Below are 22,899 nucleotides of genomic sequence, written 5' to 3'. Positions count from 1 at the left end.
CGAACCAGAGACAGTCCCTGATTTACAAACTTTTGAAATAGCATTCATTTATCAGTTACTTTTTAGAACACAGAATACAGCTCACATAACAATGTAGAACCTACTTACTATATAAGCTTGTTTAAAATATTGTGCCATTGACACACAAAAAATTAACTAAAATAAAATTCTGTTGCAATGTTAGTAATCCTCACACACACAAAAAAAAGAGTTATTTTCTAAATGGAACTTTATGTCATATCTGAAAGCTATGTAGGGTTCTGACCCCTAGATTGCCAATTTCCTAGGTAGTCCAAAGGTACTCATACTTGTCTTTCACATTTTCCTTTTCCCCAGGTGCTATTCTCCAACACAGACTTCTATTCCTGACCACTTCCCCATGAGCTCTGAATTGTACTAATTCTCCCCCTTCCACTGCTTCAAGGTACTGACTACCCTGAGCTCACTCCCTAAAGATATTATTCCATAATTTTAAGTTTTATAAAAGGTAAGTCAGACTTCTGGGAGAAAGGAGAGGGAAATGTACAAACTAGTTCAATCTTTCTGTAGGACAACTTGGCAAAATACCTCATACATCTTCATAAGATATTTCCCCTTGAAACTATCAATTCCACGTCTATGAATTTATTCTAAGGAAGTAAATAGAATTAGTGTGCAAAAATCCACAGGATGCACACCTCAAAGTTGTTTATAAAACAGAAAAGCAGAAGCAGCCTCCAATAAGCAGGGATTTGTAAAATAGGTTATAGGATACCTACACAATGGAACAGTTTGTAGCCATTAAAATGATGTTGCCTAAGAATGCTTACAGATAAGATAAAACATTTATATTGTAGTTAAGCAAATAAAGATTACAAAATAGTAGCATTTTAGTTTGATTACTATAATAATTATAATAGCTGAAACTTATTGCATAATTACTACATACCTTCTGAAATAGGTACTACTAATATCCCCATTTTAATTATAAGGAAAAAGAGACAAAGTTAATTAACATTCCCAAGGTCAAATGGTTAGTAAAGATAATCTGGCTCCCAAAATCACACCCTTAATACAGCCTCTCTAATACCTGTGTATATGCTTTGAGAAAAGCATGGAAGAATATCAACAGTACTTAAGAGAGGTTCGTATGTAACTGTCGTAAGCAAAATTTTTACAATAGAATGATTCCCTAAAGATGTCCCAACACAATCCCTGAATACAATGAGATATGTCTCCCATGATTATGTTATATTAAAAGGCACAGTGGACCTTAACACAGTACAACTATCACAGGTGGACCTAATCTAACCACAGGAGCTCCTCTAAAAGCAGAGAATTTTCTTCAGCAGGTAGCGCGAGAAGCCAGGGAAGATTCCAAGTGTAAGGAGAATTCAGTACACCATTTCTGCTTTGTTGATGGAGGGGACCACATGAGAAGGGAGTTCAGCTGCCTCTAGGACCAGAGAGCAGCCCCCAGCTGACAGTCAGCCAGAAAATGGGGACCTCAGATCTATAGCTACAAGGAACTGGATTCTGACAACAACCTAATCAGCTTTGCAGAGAATTCTTCCCCCAAGCCTCTAGGTTGGGGCCCAACATCACTCTTACCTTGATTTCAATTCCCTGAGCAGAGAACCCAGTTGAACCCATCCAGACTTCTGACCTACAGAACTGTGAGATAATAAAGTGGGCAATTTTATGCTGCTAAGTTTGTAGGACTTTGTTATCTAGCCAAAGAAAACTAATACAGTACTTATGAGGGACTTAGAATTAGGAAACTAAAATTTGTGTATTAAAAACTTACAACAGCATTATACTTGATGGAGAAAATATAGATGCATTTTAAGATCTGGAACAAAATAAGAACATCTATTATTACTACCATTGCCTAACTTAGTATTATAATTCCTCACCAATGCTATTTTTAAAATGAGGTATATAAGAATTAGAAGAAAAAGGGTCAAACTTTGTTGTCTAGAAATGATTAGAATCAATAAATGACTGAAACCAATAAAAGAGTTCAGCAAGTTGCTGAATACATGACCAACTCAGAAAAATTAAAAACACTTCTCCTCACTAAAATTAGCAACCACAGAATATAAGAAAAATAAAAAAAAACATTCAAAATAGCATAGAAATTATAAACTATCTAGGAATTTACTTAATCAAGAAATAAACAAGCCCTTTAAAGGGGCTTACTTTTTTTTTTTTTTTTTTTGCCCTACGTGGGCCTCTCACTGTTGTGGCCTCTTCCGTTGCAGAGCACAGTCTCCGGACGCACAGGCTCAGTGGCCATGGCTCACGGGCCCAGCCACTCCATGGCATGTGGGATCTTCCCAGACCGGGGCACGAACCTGTGTCCCCCTGCATCGGCAGGCAGACTCTCAACCACTGCGCCACCAGGCAAGCCCAACTATATTTAAAATGGATAGCCAAAGAGGTCAAATTGTTTTCACTTTATAAACACATTCAAGGAAGGCAATAGAGACAACCTCTGTATACTTTAATCATGATTGATCCCAAACTGAAGGCAGTTTGTTGCCAGATGGCACTATTGATTCATTCATATCACTAAGAAAGGTCTAGTAGGTCTGAAAATGACCATCAAAAGTATCAAGACTGTTCTTCCCTTAGGAGACTGTCAGCAAATGCTCAGGAAATTTCATCCTTGCAGTACTGTCAAACTGGTTCCAAAGCCACTCCCTTCTTTCCAGTATATAAATTCTCTGTTATTTTTTCCATCAAGCTACCAAGTTTTGTGGTATTATTTGCAATACCAGAAAGCCAAGCCCTTCTTCTGTGGTTATATAGAAGACATTGGATTCCTAAGCGGTTTTGTAAATAACACCACAAAAATGGCCTTGCTTAAAAGAACATGATTTTTCCCAGAAATAAACAATAGGAGATAAACATATGTAATCAACAAGAAATTAGGCTTTGCATTCAGGTAAGTGTTTTGATAAAGAAGAGCTGAACTAGCCTCCAGATTTCCCTGATTGGGTTAACCAGTGAAAGATACAAGATCCAAAAACCTGAATTGCAAAGGTCCAAAATCCCAAAAGGTGAGATGATATCAGGTTGGCATCTTCAAGAAGAATTGACTTTATTAAATACATTCATATTAAGAAGCACATCATGAAAAGAAAGGAGGCAGTACAAACCAAAAATGGTGTTTACTACAAGTTTATGGAAAATAAATCAATGTAAGGAAAAGATGCGACCATTTAATACAAGGAAGAAAAGAAAACAGAAAGTTTATAAATCGATTGAATCAAAAGACAAGAATTGCAATTCTAGAAGAGAACTCTGTCTCATGATTGGTAGTTAAGCAGCTATTTCACTAAACCCAAAGACCACCAGAGACCACATAAGCCTGAAGTCAAGGGGGCTTTGGTCAAGAAGTCTCTACCTTCCATTGTTTGGTGTAGACTAAACATAGATGAAGTTTCCAGCAAAGCTGCTCCTTGGAAGGTCATGGGCACTTGCTCACAGAGTTCTTTTGTAATAGAGCCAGTTCTGCTCCTGCCTCCCCAAATAAACTACAGATTCCTTTGAAGTTAGGATCTCATTTTATTCATGTTTATATACCCATGTAGCACATGTGCAAATAAATGCTCATTGAAAGCACTTAGTGAATGTTTTTCAAATTACCACTGAGTTTTACTAGAGTATCATTTGGAATAATGGTCATAATAATAATCAAAACAATCAGCACCTTTCACTGGGTGCTTACCAGATGTCATGTGAAAATTCACAGGTTACTTGATTAAATCAGTATATAGATATAATCAATACTGTTAACCATATTTTAGAGAAGTTAAAATTGAAGCCTACAAAACTCCATAATAATTTGTCAAAGGAGATGTGGCTAGCATATCCAAACTTGGGTAGTGAGAAATTTCTGCAAAAGAACGTATATATATATATATATATATATATATATATATATATATATATATATATGTAACTGAATCCCTTTGCTGTATAGCAGAAATTAACACAACATTGTAAATCAACTATACTTCAATAAAATTTTAAAAATTTTGAAAAAGAAATTTCTGCACACTACAATAGGCTATGGGAACTCACCTAATTAGAAGTAGAGATTCAAGTATAGGCTACGGAGACTTAGTATAGTCATTATGCTGTGGAGTCAACACTGATGAAGATGCTCATTGATGTAGACAACATAAAAAATCAAGACATCTTTGACTATAGTAGGTGCCTGCTAAATATTTGGGAAGTGAATGCAGAACTAAAGTGGGAAACAACAATTTTTCCAAGTCAAAGAACTGTACTGAAGTCCTAACTATGCCATTCAACCGGGAATGAATAATGATCCTTTCTTCCCAGCAACAGAAGCTAGAGAATAGTTAAGCACCTTGACTCAGAAAACACAGCCTCTTCTCAAGTCAGAATTTGCTGAGGCTTGTTACGGTGGGGCTTGCTCTCTTTCTCTGCACTTAAATACTTTAAGGTCCTGTAGAAAAGCTCTGTAAAATAAAAGGATATGCCCCATTCCTGCTTTATACAGTTTAAACAATGGGAACTATAGTATTAAAATCAATAGTAAAAAAAAAAAAAAGAAAATGGGGCTTCCCTGGTGGCGCAGTGGTTGAGAGTCCGCCTGCCGATGCAGGGGACACGGGTTCGTTCCCTGGTCCAGAAAGATCCCACATGCCGCGGAGCGGCTGGGCCCGTGAGCCATGGCGGCTGAGCCTGTGCATCCGGAGCCTGTGCTTTGCAACGGGAGAGGCCACAACAGCGAGAGGCCCGCGTAACGCAAAAAAAAAAAAAAAAAAAAAAAATGTTTTTAATTCCAGAGTCAAAACCTAAAAACCCCAAACAAGGGATATGTAAACTCCTGGCCCATGGTCCGTCTGACATGTAATACACACTGTCCTAGAAATGCATGTACATGTGTGTCCTTCATACTGTTATCATAGACACAATAATTGCTGAACATTTTTCTTTTGTTGTAAAATAATTATTAGGGCATTTCAAAGCTGATTTCTCTTTGCAGCGGTCCCCATCCTTTTTGGAACCAGGGACTGGTTTCGTGGAAGACAATTTTTCCATAGATGGCAGTGGGGATGGTTCAGGCAGTAATGCAAGCAATGGGGAGCGCTGGGGAGCGGCAGATGAAGCTTCACTCACTCGCTCACCTCCTGTGTATGGCCCGGTTCCTAAAAGGCCGCGGACTTGTACCGGTCCCCAGCCCAAGTGTTGGGGACCCCTGTTCTAGGGTCAAGAAACAGAAAATCATTTGTAACTAAAGCATGGAGTTATCAAATTTGTGAGTGTGAGTGTGTGTGTGTGTGTGTGTAGCTATGCAAAACCAAAACCAAAAAAGATTACAATAATAAAGAGAATTAAAAGAGAGCCAAATAACCTCATCTCAAAAGCAAAATAGCATGGATAATTGCTTATTTCAACCAAATGAATGTTCATCAAATTGCCCTTTGCTAAGGCAGCAAAGAAGATGTACTGAGATTATAAACAAAGTAGAATAGATAAGATGTAACTAAATGTTTCCTTTAAAACTTTTGCCACACAATATAATTGTATTTTAAGCCTTAAGGAGAATTGTTTTGAAAGTGTTTCCTTTGTTACTCACAAGCTAATCTTTATTTAATAGTGATTTATTATTTGCCTTACTTCCCAATATAAGTTCTAGAAAAGCAATGTATACATTACTAATATTTCAAATGAGATTTTTCAAACAACTTTCTGCTATATTCCTGCTCTGTTGTAATCCATTCTCTATGTAGCAGCCAAAATGATCTTTTAAAGCCATACATCAGATCATATCTTTCTCTTGTTAAGAAAGCATTTCAACCTAATTTAATCCAAACTCACAGTGACCTAAAACGTCCTCGAAAATCTGACCCTTGCCTTCCTCTCCAGCCTCAAATCCTACCACCCTTACCTGTGATTAGGTAAACCAAAACAAATGGTTTTGTTTCTCATTACAAGAAGCTTATACCCACCACTGAGTTTTTTGTGCTGGTTGTTCCCTCTACCCGACCACCCTGCCCATGTATCTTCCTGTGGCTGACTCCTTTTTGTCATCCAGGGCTAACCTTATCATGAGGCCTTCCCTGACCATCCAATCTAAAAGAGCCCCAGCCTACCCTCTGTCATAGCACATACAGCTATAAGAAGTCATTCTGTTTATTTCTTTACTTCTTCTTCCTCTCTCTCTCCCTGTCTCTCTGTCTCTCTCTGTCTCTCTGTCTCTGTCTCTCTCTCTCTCTCTCCCTCCCCTCCCCAAATAGTCCCTACCCCTGGCTACCCCCACCCTCAGGAGAATGTAACCTCCATAAAAGAGGGAATATTGCCTGTCTTATCCAGCACCATGCTCCTAGAACACAGAACAGTCTCTGACACATGAAAGGCTCTAAGAAAAATATTTATTGAATAAATGAACATTTCTAAACATATTATATTTACGGATGCATTTTAGTTTTTTTTTAGAGTGAATTTTCACTAAGGCCATATCTTCAGCTCTCTCTAACAATGAAGGACCATGGCTTCTTCCAGCTGCAAACATGCCTGGTTATGACTGCAAGACATTCAGAACAAAGAGGCTGTTCACTGAGAGATAAACACATTTTCAGGATGAAAGTTTGTTTCACTGTAATCAAAATTCTGAAACTGGCTCTTCATGGCATGCTATTCTTGATATGCAATACCAACTAACAGAGCTGCTATTTTTTTTTTAATTTACCCAGATAAATTAGGACCCATTTAGCTTGGGGACAGCAGGGAAAGGTAGGAGACTAAGGATATTATCAATAGGAAGAAGAGAAGCAAATTTTTTTTTCTAATTTTTTGAAGGCAGACTTTTTTAGCAAATTTGTTCAAAGACTTACTCCCAGTCAGGCCTATGTCAGAAAAATAGTAGAGTACAAAAATAATCCTCCTTTTAATCCTGTCCATCTTTCTTCACAAATTACAACCATCTCAATGTCTTTGAGCTATCTTCATGTCAGAGCTCTTCTCTGTGAATCTTGACTTAAATCTGAAGATATCTTAATTTTATCTATATAAAATTTGCATTGTAACACATGGCCAGTGATGTTACAACTGCTCATGATGCTAAATGCAAATAATGTCCAGCTAAATGCAAATAATGTCCAAGAATACGATTGTATTCTTTGGGTAAACCTTCTGAACATACAGAATCGTAAATAGTTTCCACGTCTGAAGAAATATACAATTGAAAACGTAATAGGGATTCAGTGAGTTAACATCTGTAAAGTGCTAAGAGCTTTGTCTGGCATATGGCAGGAGCTATATAGATGAGAGGTTTTAATTAATTCTTCCACTACAAAACGAAATTTCTAGGCAAAAACTTTACTTTTAAAATGATCACCACAGTTATAGTTTCTAGTTACATTTCAAGAACTTTACTGCTTTTTTCCAAAACTAACCTTTAAAAATAAAATCCTTATGTGACATCATATGCATTTAATAACCATCATTATAAGGATGTTGCCTCATTCACTAATTTCTTTTGTGATTAAAGGATTCTAATGGATGAGCTGCATTTTCCTTGAACCTCTCCAAGTAGTGTACCATGCACCGCAAGAAATAGAGTAGAAACATATGGCCTTGACTCTGTCATTAGGGGCTCCCTGTCCATTTGATATATTAGACAGTCACAAGACAAGTAGTGCAAATTTATGACTATATAGAATTTGATGCTATACTTTATCCATAGAAAGAGAGATAAATGTGGGTTAGAATAATCAGAACAGGTTTCATGGAGAAAATCATTACAGATATAAATAAAAACAAATCAAGACTTCCAGAATTGTAATTTCTCTAATAAAAAGAAAATCAGATTTGCATCAGTGTAACATGCTATAGTGACATATTCTCCTAGAGAGATGATCTTTAGCCACGAGCCATATATACATTTGACTATACTTCATGCTAAACCATGCAATTTTGGCATTTCATTTATGAAATGTTAGACTTTCTTCAAGAAATTTTGGAAGGAAAAATACTTAAGTTACTTAATCAACATTCATATATGAGTGTTCTGATTTTAATTATGAAAGCATTACTTAAGGAACTGTATTCACCTGTACTTAAAGTCATGCTAGCATATTTATTCCTCCGTCCCCTCCTCAGGCTGGGTAGTAATCTGTCACTGAATAGGGAGGCCAAACTTCTCCCTCTACCTACCACAAAGAAAGCTCCTGTTTCCCACAGATGCCAGTGGCATTCAGTGGACAGGAAAAATGAGCTTAATTCCAGAATACAAACCTTCATCCTTCAAGCTGAAACGTTTTGGTTTTGGCTGTTGGAGAAGGGTCGGTAGTGGGGTGGAGGTAACAAAGAAACTCCTCAGGACCCACGAGGCTTTGTTACTCTGCTCAGGACCTGAATATAGAGGGCATCCTTCAGAAATCACTGTGATGCGTGATTTTTAACTGATTGCTTACTTGTCCCATTATCCTGTTTAGCAGACAAATAAGCTCTGGGCGAGTTGAATTGACATGAACTTGAGCTTTCAGCAACCATGTAAAACAAACCAAGAAGTCCAAGAGAAAGGTGACTCCAATGCTGTGGTTATAGCTTAAGTCAATTCATACTCAAAGCAGGTATTCGAGACAAGGGCACCGATATAGGTAAAGCTGGTTATTCATTGATCATAACAGCCAAATATAAAATGGCTTGCCAAATTAACCGTGAAATCCACGTCAATCTAAAACCATTGAAATAAGCAGGCTAGCTCTTGTATTACTACCATTTATTTTAGACAGACAAACCTAAAGTGGGCAATCAGGAGAAGGTCAAGAGCACACAACGGAAATGACTCCTAGACATACTGTTGTCTTCTCCATCATCCAGGAATGCTTTTAGCAAGCTGGCCCTGGCATCGTATCCACAGATGAGCCTGATACAAGCTTAGAGAGAAGAACTAGAAAGGCAAAGATGTCCTCTAAATGTCATGCATTTAGAACTGCCTAGTATTTTTTTTTCTTGATTGAAAACAGCAATTCTTTATATTCCCTTGAAATAAGAAAGTCTGCCTTAGCTGTCTTTGGACTTTCAATGGAAAAAACAATCACCACACATCCTATAATAGCTTCAAAACCACCTCATGCTAGCAAAGATTATAAAGACTATGGAATTTTTTTTTTTAGCTCTTTTTTATGTCAGGTCATTTTTTGATTCAGAAATAGTATATGAGAGAAACACTGAAATGGTCAGTCACAAAAATGTCATTATAGAAGCATATAAATATTAAACTGTATCAGAAACTAATTTTCTGTTCACTGCACTGAATTCAAGCATAATGATAGAAATATGTGTTGTTACTTCTGTGTTGCAATTTGGAAATAAGCTTTCATATTAGGATATGAGGAGAAAGAAGGCATTCACAAAGTTTTTTCTTTCTATATGCAATTCTAATCTGGCTTTCCCCAAAGAATCTGGCATTTCTAATTTAAGCCTATCCACAGGATATGCTGGGTTGGAGAAATATTCTCAGAAGTTTCTTCCTAGTGCATAGGTCTTGGGCAATTCCAAACTACAACCTGGAGCAGGGACAGGCCAGTTACAGGTGCTGAGGTCCACTGTGGTCTGTAACAAATTTGTGGGAACAGGTAGAACTGACCTACTTTCTAAACTGGAAATTAGCCATGCTCTTCCCTTCACTGACCCCCCTTCTGATTCAACTTCATGCTTCCCAAATTAGCAGAACCATCCACCAGAATACAGACTACAGAATATCAGAAAATGTACTCCCCATGTTGTATTTTCTTCAATGTCAGAATTCTAGAGCTCAGCCAAGAGGTATGGGGGGCATGACAGAGAGGGAGAGAAAAGCTCTTCTTGTTCTGTTTGAATGTTATGATGATGCTGTATTCCATTAATAAGAATGGCACAAAAAGATTCTTAGACTATCCCAATAATAGTAAACGCACAAACAAAATGCAAAATACCCGAAAAGTCTATTGCTTTCATTGCACTAATAATGCTCACCTTCAGTATAAGATAAAGAAGAATTCAAGGCAAACTGTTTTAAAAGTGAGAGGGAAGGTCGTTTTATGTTTATAAAAGGAATAATTTACAACAAAGAATTAAAGAATTAATGAATTAATTAATGAATTAATCCCGATGACATTACGTTGAAATCTAAATCATCGAAATCCAATGAAAACCATTAGAAATACAAATATAAACTAACAAAACACAAATATAATAAAATTCCAAGTTCTCATACACATTATTTGACAGAACAGTTAGAAAGGAAAATAAGAAAATAAGATTCTATAACCAAAAATCTTGATTTAATACCTATGTATTGAACTTTGTAACTTAAAAAAGAGTGTAAATTATTTTCAAATGCCCATGGGATATTTACGAAATCTGATAATAAGAAGTTAACTAAAAAAAAAAAAAAAAAGAAGAAAAAAAACCAAGAAGTTAACTAACTTGAAAACAGTAAGATTTGTAAGTTGATGTAAGGCATTTTTTTTTAACATCTTCATTGGAGTATAATTGCTTTACAATGGTGAAGCAACTGACAAAGGATATAAGGCATTTTTATACTGTTAAACTAAACAGCCCTATGGAAAGACTAATTTTACAAGAAAAATTTCAAATTTTGTGTTATGATGAAACTACAAAATTATTATACAAAACATGATTATGATCATGAAAGGGGACACTCTATATTGTAATTGATAAACTGAACACAAGTCTAAATAAAATGTGAAGAAAATGGTAATTGTACATAAAGTTAAAGTTAGATCAACAGGATGAAATGAAGAGTATAGAAAGATCCAAACACATTTAAGAATTTCATATATAACAAAGGTAGGAATTTAGAACAGCTGCAGAAAGACCATTTAATAAGTGATTTGGGATAACCGGCTAATCATTCAAAAGAAAATTCATGTTATTAACTTGCAAATTAAACCAACATAAACTATGAATGTATTAAAAACGTAAATACAAAAAAATGAAAAAGCAAAAGTGCTAGAAGAAAAAAGAAATGAATACCAATGTCATCTTAGCCTGAAAAAGTATCTCTTAACTTGAAACAGAAAGCAGTAACTACAAAAGAAATTATTGATTCATTCACTACTTGTATAATTAAAGTACTAAGTTAAAAGGTGAACAATGAATATGGAAAAACAATTGCTTTTATAACAATTGATTTTATAATTATTTTTATATATGAGCATTATCTGGTCTTTGTTATCCAAAAAGTTTTTGAAAATCATTTACAGATACCCACACATTCACAAAAGAAAGGAGATAACGCCCAATAATATAAGAAAAAAAATTCACTCCTTAATCAAAGAAATTAAACTAATATGTATTCTGTATCAGATGAGTAAAAGAATGCACCCAGTATGTTAATAGTGTTTATCTCTGGGTAGTCAGATTTGGAAGACTTTTTAAATTATAATGTGTAGTTTGCTGTACTTTCTTACAATAAAATTTTATAGTTAAAGAAAACATTGCATTATTTCAAAGTAGCTTGAGGGAATATAACACATGAAATTTAATATTCCTTAATAAGGATAAGATGTCCGTGGAAATAAAGGGAGGTCTTTCCTTTCCAACAGAGTTCCTATAACATGAGAACGCCTCTCCACCCTCACACCTATATATGTCAGCTTTCTGCTGCCTTCGCTGCTTCATCCCTGCTTCACTTCTCATTCTGCATTCCGTCTCTCTGTCATTTGTGTGGTTTTTATTTTCCTTGTTTTCTGGTCCTCTGCCGTGAACAAAAGTGCAAGAAGCAAAATAGGGGAAGATGTAATCAAAGTAATAACAACAATTACTGTTGCTGCTGCTGCTACAGCAATGTTATTATTTATCATTTAATACTAATACACTTTTGGGCCCTGAGGTTCCTCCACTATTACTAAAGCAATTAACCCTCTATCCTCCTCCCAGGCAAGGTCAGAAAAATACAAATAGTTTTATTTATGTCATACTAAAAGAAGAAAGAGAAGGAAAAGGAGGACACACATAAAAGAGATTGGAGGAGCGAGCACAAACGTTGTGGGTAAATTGAAGGAGCTAGAAAATATGATTCCTAGAATTTGGCTCAGGAAAATTTTCCCAGGTCATGTCTCTGTCTCTGTGCTTTACTATCCTCCTGGAGAGACACCCAGCCTTTTGTTCAGTAAAAACCTGCTCAAAGAATAAATCAGTGAGTAAATTAACAAGTAGATTAAAGAATAAATGATTTTTATATTTTCTTCATTTATATTATTAATGTTCATAGCAACTTGGTTTTCTTTATCTTCAGTCCTTGCTAACACTTTCTTAACCTAAATTCTTGGAAGGAATTATTGGGTTTTGTGATGCTTCATTTCACCAACATTTATTTCTCTTCTATACCCTGAGTCACTTCCCTTGTCAGAAGATAGTATAAAATACTACTTTGAATTATGCAATTTTTATTATCTGATTTAATTTTTCTACTACTCATATTTCATTACTTGAAAAATCTTCTAGCTTTTAATATTAATTTATTACAACCTGCTGTATTCTAATCTTGTTCGAGCCTGTCCCCAATACTAAAGAGTTTGTTATTCGTACACTTTTATATCTCTAGAAATTATATACATTATTATCTCTTTTCTCCTTGTTTTACCTTACAATTTACATTACTTGACTTTGGATCACAATTTTTTCCAGTAATATTTCCTTCTAAATGATATGCTATAGATATTTATAAGTTATCAAAAATAATCTCATCTACTACATTCATAACAGTATGCCTGCTACTTTTTTTTTTTTTTTTTTTGCCCATAGTTATTTTATTGTATTTTTTTCAAGCAAGAGCATTTATTTGGTTATCCATTTTAAACATAGCAGAGGGATAGTTTGGGAGTTTGGGATTGACATGTACCTGCTATTTTATTCTAACATAAATTATAATCAAATATCTTCATATTTCAATTTCCTATATATGTCTTCCTTTTCCCTTTTCTATAAATACTGTTAATTAAGGCCAGAGATATAGTGACCAATTAAATCACAGAGATTGTTATTCTGCATCTAGAACACTGCCTGGCACCTGGCAGGTGCTCAATAAACGTTTGTCAAATAAGTAGACAAATAATTCCTTGTGGACCACCAAATTGGAAGTAACGGCTTCCTACTACAGCAGGCTTATTCATTTAATAACTAATTAAAAAGTGCCTTTGATCAGCTTGTTGACAGATGATCTTTTGTTGGCTTTTATTGGTCGGCAGCATTAATATTTGCCAGTAAGAGCAACATAACGATAATAGTATAATAACCGAGGCATATGGTACTAGGTCAGACACTATTTTAACTTACATCTATTCATTTATTTAGTCCTCACAACAACCCAGTGAAGCGATACTATTACTCCACCTATTTTACATGTGAGGAAATTGAAGCACAGAGTGGTTAGGGACACACAGGAATCAGAAGAAACAGGACGTGAAACCAAGTTCTTAACTACTACATGACACTGAGCTAATATTTTAGCTCCTCGAGTATATCTTTTACTCCAACTAAGTTGTCAGCTCTTCGAGGAAAAAGCTTTATCTTTTAACTCCTGGAATGGGCACAGCCCCAATAGTAGTACTTTATACATAACAGTCTCAATAGTTTTTTGCTAATTTTAGCTTGGTTCAATAATGTATAAGTTAATACCTAATACATTATTATAATTATAATACTACATTATTAGATTATTTGAGTTCATATAAGATGTGAAAGATTAGCACAAAACGTCTTTACTTCTGGTGAGACAGTGAAATGAGGCACAATATCTGACCCTTCGAGGGACATTGTTCAGGAAAGTTTTCTGATCCCAGTGTGACCAAACCTTCTCAAGAGAGGAGAAATGGAAAACATCTGGAGTAAACACAGATGACTCTTTCTAATTGAGATGGCAGGTGGCAATAACAGCAATAGATGCTTGAGGCTCTGGGGACTGTGTTGAGCATCTACTGTATGCCAATCACTATGTTATGAGATTGTAAGGAGGACAAATCATATTTTCCAGTGGTACTTTTAAGTAAGATCTATTTTTATAATCAGTTCACGGATGTACAAAATTGGCTTAGAGTAACTGCAGGTCACAGCTAAGAGATGGTGGGGCTGGGACCCTGCCCCCGGCCTGTGCTTAAATAACTAGAGCATTCTAAAAGGAACGCTTGATTTGGGACTGTGCACTAAAAGCTAAAGGGAATCTTTTACACAATCCAGTTGTCTCTGTCTCCTTTGCCCTCACACCGCAGCCACACTCTGTTTTGGCATTTCACAGTCTGAATTTAATTTGGGGATTCAGTAGCTTAGAAGGAGTGAGAAAAACCATCTCCCTGTCTGTATAAAGCCACAACTGTACCCACTCCTCTGTGGCATTACCATCCTGACACCCAGGACGGAGGACTGACAGAATAACAAATTTACACAAGCTTTGAAAGGTAATATTTGCAAATATCAAAAGATAAAATTCTCCTACTGAATGAAATCCTCTCTAAATACAGATAAATGACATTGAAATAACAGCTAAAATCTGGTGTGGCTGTAAATGATTTCCGAAGCAAACATAAATGCAAATGCATTTTATATACCTCCTATAAGGATGAGACTAAGCAAATAAAGTTAAAACTGGCAACCCAGAGAGATTTGGGGCAAATCAACATCTTGAATTGTTCTTGAAATGTTTGGGGGCTTAATTTAAAACCCCAAAACACATTAAGCCAGAGGAGTTTTAGACCCATGAGGGTATAAATTTAATCCACATGTTTCTGATTCATTTACACTTGAATCATTCAAGTCATGTTTTGTAAGTGCCGTCTCAATGTCTGATATGTTTGGGAGTTTTTATGTCTCTCTCCTTAAAAACAGGAAGCCATATTTTGCCAAGAGTAAATAAACTTAAAATACCTAAGTATTCCAGACAACCGTGCACAACTAAATCAACAGATTTTTGTGTAAATTCTCAACGTAGTAGTGTCTTTTTTTTTAATTGATTGACTTTTGGTCCAATTTTGCACCACACTTTTCCTTGAAGGGAGATCATATACTCAAATGAGTTCAGTTCCAAAGGCCTATGCATAACTCAATATATTTACCAAATCACACTGTAAACCTATGTGTAATATACTTTATATTTAGATAATGTGTGAACAAATGGACTTCTAGAAAATGGTCCTAAACCGGATTCTGTGGGAAGCAGACTTTGAGACAGAGATCTACATGCAGGCATTTTTCTGAGGACAGTGAGGTGATGAGGAAAACAGGATTTGGCACAGGGAGAAACAGAGCTGGAATGGAGCTACAAGCTCTGAAGCACATATGACCCTTCAGAAATGTCCCAAATGAGGCAAGGGGGTAAGTGCTTTGGATCCCCACACCCACCTGTCACTGTACACAGAATGACCAAAGAGAGAGGGGCACAACCACGGGCAAGGCAGCTCCCTTGGCTGAGGGTATTTTCCCCAGGGGCAAAACTCACTCCAAAGGGGATCTGGGTGGGGCACCAGTGTCTACTAAGCAGGTCTGTTGGAGTTCTCTGAGAATTAATCCTCCATGAATATAAGACCTAATCAATCTTTTAGTCTGATTAGCAATACAAATTGAGCCATGTAGTCACTCAATCAGCTGGCAAAGGCTTGAGGTAAGCAAGCCCATTTTATAGAGAAATTTCAACATTTACTATGGAGATTTTATGACAATGAACAACCAGTATCTGCAGGTCTTTACTCAAAGAAATTTTTTCCTTCTGTCTCCTGAAGTGACCCCGTCAAAGATAAAACACCAATAAAAAATACATACATTTTGGGAGAAAAAATGTGTGCATGTAGAGAAAAAGGTGGTGCTAAAGATAATCATGGGGCAAAAATAACTATGAATAAGTTATATCACCTAATTGTTTCCTTTGCCTTCAATACTTTGTATTTAATGCTTGGTTCCTTAGTTCATTCATTCAATTAATATTGGTTTATGACCTACTACTTGTAGAAACTAAAACACAAACCAGTAATATAGCTCCTAACTACCAAGGACCACTGAGACTACCAGAGGAAATTGGCATGAAACATCATAACAAAATAATATCATTCCTAGTTTATCCATGATGCTGACAAAATTCCTAAATTCTAGCACCAGATGCAAATTGTAGAATGTTCAGGATTCTCCAGGACACCATTTCCAACTAATACTCCTGGGGAACCTCTGAACACACGTTCCCCTCTCAGACTTCTCCAATCCAAACCCCAATTCAAAGTATTGGAAGTATTCCCGAGGCTGTCCTGACCTCATCAGCAGACTGGGTCCAAACTGGAAATGAGGGCCATTATCCACTGAGCCCTCCTTTATGTGAGATTCATTTAGCAAATACTTACTGAGCTCAACTCTGTGCCAGGCACTGGTCTCAGAACTGAGGACACAGCAATAATCGTGGTCCCCTCCTTCAAGGAGCTTATATGCTAGAGGCAGAAGCCAAAAAACAACCAAATAAACAGAGAAATGTACCCCATGTTATCCGATACTGCTAAGTGCTATGAGAGTAAATAAAGCAGAGCAATGGAGGAGAGAAGAGAAAGGGTACTTTTTAAGATAGACTCCCTAGACAACATGATATTTAAGAGAGGAGTCGGGGGAGAGCCACATGGATGTCAGGAGGAGAGTACTCCAGGCAAGAGAACACCAAGGCTTCGGGGACAGGAATATGTTCCCAAATCTCTCAGAGCTGCTCCTCTGCCAGCTCCTGTCACTGAACTCACACCATGTACTCCATGTCCACCCAAACACAAGAGCAGTCTGAATTCCTATCATAGAAACTACATTTAATGTATCTCTAAAACATACCTTTTCGTCTGGATATGAATTTTGAGCAGCATGAGTCTGAGTTTTTTATGAATTTCCTAAAAGTAGAACCTAAGTCTTACCAGTCCTTTCTCCAGACATCATGATTGCTGCTTTCACATTCCAAACCGGGGAGCACTCCCACTTCACAAAGGAAACCAGCTAAAACAATTTCTTACAAATCACCTCTAAGATCAGCAGCAATGCAAGAAAAACCAGAAAGATCTGACATAAAATTATATGAGAGTGAGAGTCCATTTTGTTTTTAATTTTAGAATGAAACCCATTCGAAGCCCTTTTTATTTGGTATAATTAGATCCAATGATGGATATAATTAGTTAAATTTTTTAACTAATTTAAAAGTTAGTTAATTTTTTTAGTTTGGGAAATCATTCAAACATGTACACATTATGTATATACATATTTATACATTTTTCGTATTTTTCTTTTCACTTGAAGCATGTAACTATACATCTGTTCACCATCCTTTCGGTGTAGAGGCAGGTGCACAAGACACATACACAGATTTCTATTACACAGGTCTTAAATACAATAATGAGAACCAGCCTCTCCAAGAAAGCAATCTTTACTAGTAGTCAAAGTGTTCTATTCTGTTGTGTTGTTCCATCATTTGCCACTAGCCCTGTAAGACCTGGTCATTATGATGCCAATACCTTTAGTAATTCAGTAGAATTCAATTAACCATTCGTTTTTTGATTTATATCTGACAAACATCTTAGTGACCAAATGTTTAACCATATGACTAGCAGAAGAGTAACAACCTTAGAAAAATCAAATTCAAACACTACCTACACAAGGAAACACATTTTTTGGGTAAACTCACCTACATAAGATATCATTTTGCTCTTCATATACTTTATACTTCTTTTCCCAATTCAAAATGAACCTCAACCCTTGAAGAGAAGGTAAACAAACTAAATAGCCTTCCAGAAAAGATCCCTGAAGTTTAATTGTGTCATAACTCTACAGTTGCTGACTTAAGGAACAGATTAAAAATTACCATTTGGTTTCAATATTTGCTTAATTAACGCTCACCTACAGAACTCAGAATCCACATTCTGGTCAATCATTTCCAATCTCTTGACATTCATACTACTTAAGTTACAGTCAAGCAGTCAACAAGTATTTAATGCTCTGCCAAACTAGTGAAATAAGCATAGCAATAATAATAAATTCCTTTTAGGACTACATATTCTAGAAATGGAACATTAAAAAGAATCAGTACCTGTAGAAAGACAGAAGCAAAGACTATTTAGGAAATGTTACTTAGAAGTGCTGTTAAATGTCTTCATTTTCCCTGTCACTCTAGAAACATCAGAAAAAATCTTCAAGATTTATTTATTTGGAAAAAGTGATTTACCTAGAATGCATGCAAGACAATTTTATAATTGCCATTTGACTCTCAAAGATTTTTGTATTAACTTGTTGCTAAATGGAATTGTAAGCTAATAAGTACCTACTGTATTTTCCTGGACTTTTTAGTTGGGATTGTAATTAAATGAATTTATATGAGTTAACCATGTTTAAAACTATAAAATTCAGATATTGAAATTTTTTAAAAGTCATTAACAAGTTATATTTTAAACTAATATTACAATTGTACTACATTTCTAAATTTCAGTTCCTGAAAATACACACACACACACACACACACACACACACTTCTCCCTCTGTGGGGGAAAAAAAAAAACAAACATTAAATTTTAAAAAAACACCATAAGGGATTTTTAAGGTGGTGAAACTATTCTATATTATACTGTAATGGTGGACACATGTCAATATACATTTGTCAAAACCCACACACTGTACAACACAAGGAGAACCCTAATGTAAACTACAGACTTTAGTCAATAATAATGTACAAGTATTGGCTCATCGATTGTAATGAATGTACTACATCAATGCAAGATGTTAATAATAAGGATGACTGGGGGGTGGAGGGGTGGAGACATGAGGAGCTATATGTGAACTCCGTGTTTTCCACTCATTTTTCTGTAAACCTAAAACTACTCAAGAAAAATGAAGTCTATTAAAAGAGAGAGAGATTTCTAACAAACATCATGATCATCTTACCTTTGTATTAAAATCAATCATCAAACTTAATAAAGTATCCCCCTTTTCATCAGCTACAAATTTTAAAAGTTTTAGAAATTATGCCACTACTGATGTTTTGATGCAGTAAATCCTGCCAAACCCAGACACCATCATCTGCATTACTCACTTCCTCCTTTTAGTGTATGCACCTGTACCCCATTCCAGTTTGAGGCTTGAAAATGACAGTGAACACAGGTCAAAGAGTGTCTTCAGATGTTCATTCAAATGACAAATCCAACATTTCATCCTCATCAATTATAGAGAGAAGGCACATGGTGTAAAGTAGGCCATTGAAATGGAAGATGTCACAATTATAGTGCATCTATGGGAATTTAGAAGCTTGGTTTCAGAGGTATTTTTTTTAACTAAGAAGCTTTTAAAATATAGGGTGGAGAATAATGGCTCAGTCATTAATACCTATGCAGTTCCTTCTGGGCACTTAGGTGGTAAAGGAGAAATGGTTCAACAGAGGAATCAGTGTTGGGTATTATTTTGGCATTCCCAAGCCTAGGTTTTTCACTCAGGTTCCATTTAGAGCTGTCTGGTGGTCTTAATGTAATGTGCAAGGCACTTATGTCCAGGCCACAAGTTATAAATCCTTCAGCCAGAACTTGCCATGAAGACCCAAGACTCCACAAGAGAAACTGAAAATAATGCTTGAAACAACTTAAAACATCAATCCAGCAAGGGGTATCTGTGGTAGACCTACTACACATCTAATGCAGAAACAATTTCCACACTAAAAAGCATTTTAGAAGTATTGATACATTGGTGTCATAGGTGTAGCAATAATTCACAGTTAAATAGAACACAGACCTCAGAAGATGTTTCACAAAAATAAAATTATATTCCACTAGGAAATATGTTCAAAAGATGAATTAAATTGTAATATCTATTTTAACAGTAAAGAAAACCAAAAATTTAGGAAAAGAAATTAGAGAAAAACATAAATTCAAAATATCATGGTGAGGATGAAATTTTGTTACTTTCCATTCCCTTACCGTAGTTAACCTATAACTCCTATTTCTCAAAGTCAAAAGCCAGAACTAAGTAGAATTTAAAGGTGACTCAGAACAAGCAAAAACCAAAACACCAGTGATTAGCCCAGTTGTCCAGATTATCTGTGTCTCATTAAGTTCACTATTTCATGGTTTTCAGGTTTCCTCCAGAGCTAGGACCTTCATTTTTACATTTTCTTTAAATATTTTCAGCTACCTCTTTTCTCCCTTTCTTAGTATTCCCTTTCCAACCCTCAAATTAATTTCATTTTTGCTCAGACTCACTGTTTATTTTAAAAAGTTACTCTATTTAAAAGTTTAAGAAGAAGAGGAGCATTATTCTAAGGGAATTTCCTTTGTCAAGTAGCATAAATTAAACTCTCTAAGAATGAACACTGAAATAACTCGAAGTGTTGACAGAACTCGTCTCTGCTATTCAGATTCAAACAACTGAACTATGAGCTCAGATGAGACCCCTAACTGGGGTCACCCAAGGCCTCCTAAATTGACAATAAGCCAGCCTCAAAATGTTGACTTGCCATTGACCGATGTAGCCTATCCTATCCTCGGTTGGGCCCCTAGGACCAGTTCTGGAACATCACGAAAAAAATATTTAAATGATACAAAAATTCCAGAAGCCAAATTCAAATTGTGAGGAAATAACAGGGATAGAAATAAAGAAATATTTTAAAAGTAGAAATCTTTTTGCAGAATAAAATCAACTACCATAGGATCTGTCTACAGCAACAGCTCTCAAAGACTTTTCTGTTCACCAGGACCAGCAGGATTGTTTATTAAAACTCTACTGGCAACAGTTCTTGGACAATGGACCTAAGGGGGCCTAGAAGAACTGCATTATTAACAAGCACCTGCATAACACGATGCAAGGTATGACCATGGCCTTTGTGTTATGTCTACCTTTGTCTCACCCTTTTGCTTTACCTCTACCTGGGTATCACCTGTATTACTATCTTTGGATACCAATCTGTTTCACCACTGGTACAAAAAAAGGGATGAAAATAATCTTTACTGCCATCAGGAGCTACATACAGAAGGATGTTTTCTCTTTCGTTGTATGTTGTCACTTTTTCCTTCATAAAGTAAACTGTTGTAGAGAGTTATGGTCATACTTATCAATCATAAGTATTTTGTCTTCTACCTAGAAAGTCATATAAATGACTTATGTTTGTTGCTAATTCTTTAAACTTAGCCGTCATTTCCAAATAAAAATACCAAGATGTTAAATATAGCTGCTGGCTAAATTGAAAAAGAGGAAGGAATGAAATGATAAGAGAAGAATCCCTGGTTCTCCTGCCAGTCATACCCCTCCCTGCATTACTATTATCCTGGGTTAGTGAACTAGTGATTCCTTACCTTATCTACCCATCTAGTTCACCTGCACTATCCAACTATCTCAACTCATCACCTCCCTTTGCAAGCTGAGACCTGGTCATTGTGTGTTGAGAAGCAGCCAGTCTATAAATTACAAGTCCATGTGATTTTCTATCAAGACTTACTGGAGTCCATTCTAATATTGTTTTATAACCATTTTTTTTCACATTTTAGAAACTAGTCATATTCAGTATATTAAAACTATGTTACTTCTGTGAAAATTACTTTATACCACACTGCAACAGGTAACACTATGGTTAGAATTGTTTAGGGAGATATTTCTTTTAATTCTGGGCTTGTGGGGAAATAACCATCTATGTCATAAATAGCTTAATTCTCAGCCAGAGCTGAGAACTAAAGTAAGTTCTGAGTAGAAGTAAATTCCAGCATTTAAAAGATGAAACAGCATTGCCCATCAAGACTACCAACTTTGAAAAGACAAGAAACCTTGTATTGAATATCGATTAACTGAACAAAGCAAAAATTGTCAAAACCATAGGTCCTTACCAGAAACGGACTCCAGCAAACGCAGGAGACACACATTATACCCAGGAGCTGGATGACCATTTCAAAATGATGAGACCTGCCTTGTCTGTGCTGCTGACTTTTAAATTTAACTCTTAAAAGTGAAATTCCTGTGATGGCATTGCAAAAAAATGAAATACCAAGGGCTAGGAGCCCCAGAAATGAAAAAAGTAAAAGATAAAACCTATCTTCCCAGTCTTTGATGTGATCTGTTTTGTAGAAACACCAGGTCTTCGATGCTTGAATTTTATAGTCACGATGCCCAAGGATGGGCAGCAAAGCTACGAAAACAGCAAAGAAGCACACTCCACTCAACATCATTTTAACATGTTTGGATGTAATTTTCGTAGAGTGAAATATTGGTTGGGTGACTCCAATACATCGCTCAATGGCCATCACACTGCCTAGAAAAAGTGGGCACAGACCAGAGAATACCATGCAGATACCAAAAATACTGCAAAGGACATTTGATTTGTCAAAATGGATCCAGTCTTTATCAGAAGCATATACAAAGACTGCTATAGCTCCATTGATGAGGTGCCCAAAGAAATCTGTGATTACCAGAGCACTAGCTAAAAGCAAAAACGATGACTTGTACTTCTGTCTAAATCTCTGGTATGCCTTCATGAGAATAGCAATAGCAAGGCTGTTTGATAAGATTCCCACTGTCATGAAGGTTATCGAAAAAGATATTGAAAGCTCTTCTTCCATTTGGCAAGTTGTATTTGAAAGGAGCCCAGCTGCAGGAGACACTGGCTGTTTGGAATTGTTCGTGGACATTGTGGTGGAGATAAGAGCTGGCCACTCAAGTCATCTCCCTCTCAAAACAGTGCAGGCTTGCGGTCCAGAGATCTGCAGCATAAAGACAGAGAAATTATGAGCCCTGGATAACTGTTCATCCGACATTGAAGGCCAAAGCACCCCAGCACCCTGTGGTGGGAATCAGATTTATCTGGCCTGTCATGAGCAAGGTCGCATCATAATGAAAACAGCACACATCCGCCTGCAGTTCCACAGTTCATTTTCAAGGTAAAGAAGCTACCAGAATTGA

The 22,899-nt window shown here is 36.2% G+C and overlaps 1 protein-coding gene across 1 annotated transcript in view; it reads right to left on the bottom strand.

The window, feature by feature from the left end:
* Nucleotides 1-22,628, bottom strand: part of PTGFR (prostaglandin F receptor) — a gene marked incomplete at both ends in the record, with an annotated part of 58,039 nt that extends 35,411 nt beyond the window's left edge. The window contains one exon of the mRNA XM_079728506.1: nt 21,831-22,628. Within this exon, the coding sequence (XP_079584632.1) occupies nt 21,831-22,628 (798 nt within the window). The remainder of the gene's footprint in view (nt 1-21,830) is intronic.
* Between the last annotated feature and the right edge of the window lie 271 nt (nt 22,629-22,899).

Source organism: Hyperoodon ampullatus (assembly GCF_949752795.1).
Source record: "Hyperoodon ampullatus genome assembly, chromosome: 2".
NCBI classification, from domain to species: Eukaryota; Metazoa; Chordata; class Mammalia; order Artiodactyla; family Ziphiidae; genus Hyperoodon; species Hyperoodon ampullatus.
This window is presented reverse-complemented; position numbering and strand designations above follow the sequence as displayed.